Raw genomic sequence first — 4,739 nt, 5'->3', positions numbered from 1 at the left:
ACATCTCAAGAAAACTGTTAGAAAAGAAAGGAGTGCCACAAAAGTTTCAAGGAGGCACCAGGCTGGCAGTACTCCTAACCACTGGAGGTGAGGAATTAAGTTGGTGGGGAGGAGAGAGCTGCTGCCCCCAGTGGTCGGTTGGGGGCAGCATTCTCAGAGGCAAGTCCCCCCTCCCTCTTGAGTGGCCTGGCTTCTTTCTGCCTGTGGAAGAGTGAGTGGGTCCCCTGGGAAGATCTGGTTGATAGATACAGTTTAAGGGTTGAGGGGTTTATATTAATTAGTTGCCATTAATTCTCTTGTCAGCTCCATTCCCTGAAGGCGAGGACCATGCTGATAGAATTTGTTTCCATCAATCAACAAATCCATGGAACTTGCTTTCCAAGTCTGAGGCCTTGCCCCTCCCTGCCCAGCTTGCGATCTGGCGCTTTTGAGTGATGGTGGCACGAACCGCCTTTCTCCCTCACTTGCTCAGTGCTTATAACAGCACATAGCGGAAATTGGGACCTCAGAGAGACTTTAGAGATGGCCCCAATTCCCCCACCCATCACCTTTATAATAAAGGAAGAAACCAACGTCCGGGAAATAGAATAATTTGCCCCCAAGGCCACACTGTTATTGGGTAGCAAAGATAGCGCTCCATCTGTTAATTATCTTCTGGTACTTGTTTATCTTTATAAGGAAATTACTCTCTTCTTAATAAAAAATCCTCCTGCTTCTCCAAAGTTGGCATTGATCCTTTGGTGGGGTTGGGGTGGGGGTAACTGTGACTCCTTCTGGGATTTGGCTGCTCTCTAAGATCTCTCAATGACACCTGAACCTACACCGGTGCTGGTCTCCACAGATACCTCTGCCCTTGAGAAGACTCAAGTGGGAGAAAAAAGCCAAAATAGTAGCTGCCTTTCTCACACTCCACTGTGGCACAGTTGAGAGAAGCTGGAGCCCTTTATAGGGCTGAGCAGGTTTGGGGGTGGAGGTGGGAAATGGCCATCATACAAAGCACTGAGCTACTAACCAAAAGGTCAGTGGTTCAGACCCACAAGCTGCTCACAAGAGAAAAAACTCTGTTAAATTGCTTCCACGCCGAGGAAGCCCTATGGAGCAATTCTACTCTGTCTTCTAGCGTCGTTGTGAGGCAGATGCAATCTCATTGACCCTAACAGCAACAGCGCTCTGAGGCTGGCTCGTCCCGCTCTCGAAAGAGTTCTCCAGGCTCTGCAGCCTCTGCCATCCATGTGGAATCCTGGAAATCATCTACTTCCTTTCTCTACTGATCTTATTTTAGTGCCCGCGCGCGCGCACACACACACACACACCCTCCCCAAGAAACATCATCTCTTGATCATTTTAACTCCTTAGGTTTAATTACCTAGGGATTCACACAACCAAGGGACTGTAACCTCACAAGGGCTCACATCCTGAAAGAGCACATGATCAAGAAATCACCTCCTCTTTCGGGTAAAAACTGTGGTGGCAGAGTCTGTGAAGAGCAAACCAGAATAAAGTTTTTCAGCACAGCATGCATCTGACGAGAGGGCTGCATAGGAAGATGTAGACGCGGTGTTAATTTTAGGCAATGGTTCTCAGAGCATAGTCCCCATAGCAACTCTGTGGTGTGCCTCAGACTGTCAACCTTTACAGCAGGTGACCACGTCATCTTTCCCAAAAGAGCAACCGATGGGTTTGAACTGCCGACTTTGCCATTAGCAGCCCAACACTTAATCCACAGCACCACCAGGGCTCCTTTGCAAAATAAGCATCAAATAGGAAGTTGTCAGAAATGCACATTCTCAGGTCCAGACCCAATCTACTGAAACTAGGCAGGAGGGGGAGGTACATTCCCCCGTGAGTCTGATGTACACTCAAGCTTCATTGACAAGGCATTGCTAGCCGCGACAGACAGAATCTTCTAAAGAGCAAGAGCTTGTTGTAAACATCTTTATGCCAGAAGCGCTCCTTCCCAGCTTCCCCACCCACATGCACGAAGGTGACAGCTGTGATATCATTACGACCCTGAACTCAAAGATAGACGGAAAATCAACAGGAAAGTTATTTTTTTCTTCAAAAAGCAATGGGGAAGGCTCTATGGATAAGGACTAATTGAAAAGACAAGGGATGACGGAGGAGTAATAGCGGATGGAGTATGGTTTCGTGGGACTGGGAGAAGAGCATCCGGCTAAGAACACAGCAGACTGGCTAGGGGAGGGGGTAACCTTAGGAAGGGTAGGAATATGCCTATTTTGGTAACTCTGGGTTATAATGATTGATTACTGACTGCTCCCTTGCTTACAAACTTTGGAAATGGTATCATTCATACCTCTCCCACCTTCCATAATTTATTCGAAATACGGTTTTGAAAATCTAAAACATGAAACACACAAAAGTAGCCTCTCTACCCCTACCAAGAACGCTGAGTTCTTGAGAAAGAAGATGGATGAGTGGAAGTATATCTCAATATTGAGGCAAAGGGCAAGAAAAGTGAACAAGTTCATGCTGGAATTTTTGGTATGGTCCATATATGTGTAACACAATATTTTCCATTTTCGCATTCATCACAAGCACAATTCCATGACACTAGATCTATTTGTTGAGTCCAAACATCACCATTATCCATTTCCAATTTTTCCATCACCCTCAAGGGAAGTTCAGCGTCTGCAGAGCTGTGAGCTACCCTTTCCCCCATCTTCCCACTTGCTCCTGGAAACCACTAAGGAACTTTGGTCTCTACAGTTGCTTGTTCTAAATATTTCACATAAATAAGACCACACAATATCTGTTCTTTTGTGACTGACTCATTTCACACAACATTTTGTTCCAAGACTTTTCCCTGTCATAATATGTATCAAGACTTCCTTTCCCTTAACGGCAGGTAGTTGTCTATTATATTTCAGAAAGGGGCTTCAGAAAATTCATCGAAAAATTCCATTATCTTTTATTCTACTTTTCCAGGAACTTCCAGAAGCCCCTTCATGCATCTATCACATTTTGTATCTCTATTCATCTGTTGATGGACATTTAGACTTCAAGTATCTGTGTTCCGTCTTTCAGATCTTTTGTGCATACACCAAAGAGTGGAATTCCTGTATCATAGCGTAAGTCTGCTTCGGTTTTTTGAGGATTGGATTCTCTTCTCTTACTGATGAATAAATGAAATGATAAGTGATCATTATAAGATAGAAAATGCTATGAATATTTAGTTATTGGGTATTCATTTAAAAAGAGAGAATGAAAACTATAATTTTGAGAGAAAGCTATCATGAGACGAGGGATGCCACTTTACATTTTAATCATCCCAGTCGTTGGTAACTCTGCATCTAGGACCTCGATCTAAATATCACTTTAAAAAGAAAAGGTATGGGGGTTATAATTATTTATTACTGACAAGTCCTCTCCTTACAATTTTTGAAAATGGTACCATTCGTGCCTTTCCTCCTCTTCCATAATTTATTAGAAAAACAAATCTTTAAAATCTAAAACATGAAGCACAAAAAAAAATGGCCTCCCACGTTTTCACTCATTTTAATTGGAAGAAAAAGTAGAAGGGGAAAAAAAACTGATTTTAAAAAATTTCCATTCCTTTTCTTATTAGATCTAAGCAATGAGAAGGGGGGAGGGTACAATCTCACCTTGCTCATGGTTATATAAAGAACTTTGTCTCTATGACAACAGAAAGGTTGATCGGCTTGATATGGAAACAGCTTCTGAAAATCTGTTAGTAAGAAAATGCTAATAATAATTATAGCCGTTTATTTTTTGCATGTTGTGCCTACTGAACAGAACTTCAACTTTTAGACTTTATCACAAGACAATTTGGAGACGTCGGAAAGTGAAACCGTCCAATGTGATGGGGAAATATTGGTCTCTGGACATGTTTCCTGAATGTCTTCCTCGTTCTTCCACCTTCACAGGAGATCAGGGTCAGACAGTTTGCCATGCCGCAGAGGGACATGAAAGTAAATGGCATGTCCCTGTCCTGAAGGAACTCACAATCTCGGTGGAAGCACACCCAAGAGCGTGTTGTGGGTGAGGACAGGGTCAGGGAGATGCTAAGGAATTCAAAGAATGGAGCAGCTCACTTGGGACTGAGTCTCTCAGGGAAGGCTGCACAGACCAAGGGTTATGAAGCTGAGCCTTGAAGGGTGGGGGCGGTGAAGCACCCAGATGAAAGAACCACATAAAATTGAGGTGTCCTGGGAGATTTGCCAGGTTGGAATTGGCTAAAGATTCCTTACTCGGAATTGAGAAATATAAGCACAGCTAAATGAATTCTTTCTTCCTGCCTCACCCAAGCTCTTTTGAAGGAAAGGGGTGGTGCTTAAAGCTATATAAAGTCATGAAAAATATTTGATTAAATTATTCTGAGGGCTATGAGGAAAAAAATAACCCAATATGTAGTTCATCAATAATAATGTGGAAAGCAAAGTCTTAAAAAGAATGCTAGCTAATAAGTGTAGGAAGAAGGGAGATACTTTTTAAAAATATATATAAATCATTTTATTGGGGGCTCTTACAGCTCTTATAACCAACCATTCATACATCAATTGTATCAAGCACATTTGTAGATATGTTGCCATCATCATTTTCAAAACATTTTCTTTCTACTTGAACCCTTGGTATCAGGTCCTCTTTTTTCCATCCCTCTCCCACCTTCCCATCCTCCTGAACCCTTGATAAGTTATAAATTATTATTACTTTCATATCTTACACCATTCACTGTCTCCTTTCACCCACATTTCTGTTGT

The 4,739-nt window shown here is 42.6% G+C and overlaps 1 protein-coding gene across 1 annotated transcript in view; it reads left to right on the top strand.

The window, feature by feature from the left end:
• Positions 1-4,739, top strand: part of LHCGR (luteinizing hormone/choriogonadotropin receptor) — an 85,209-nt gene that overhangs the window by 1,703 nt on the left and 78,767 nt on the right. Inside the window, exon 2 of the mRNA XM_045285685.1 lies at positions 2,947-3,089. Coding sequence (XP_045141620.1) covers positions 2,947-3,089 — 143 coding nt within the window. The remainder of the gene's footprint in view (positions 1-2,946; positions 3,090-4,739) is intronic.

This window comes from Echinops telfairi, unplaced genomic scaffold (genome assembly GCF_000313985.2).
Source record: "Echinops telfairi isolate 266 unplaced genomic scaffold, ASM31398v2 ScPeMD7_7475;HRSCAF=8513, whole genome shotgun sequence".
Taxonomy (NCBI): domain Eukaryota; kingdom Metazoa; phylum Chordata; class Mammalia; order Afrosoricida; family Tenrecidae; genus Echinops; species Echinops telfairi.
The sequence above is the reverse complement of the archived record's forward strand: the minus strand, read 5'-3'. Positions and strand labels throughout refer to the sequence as shown.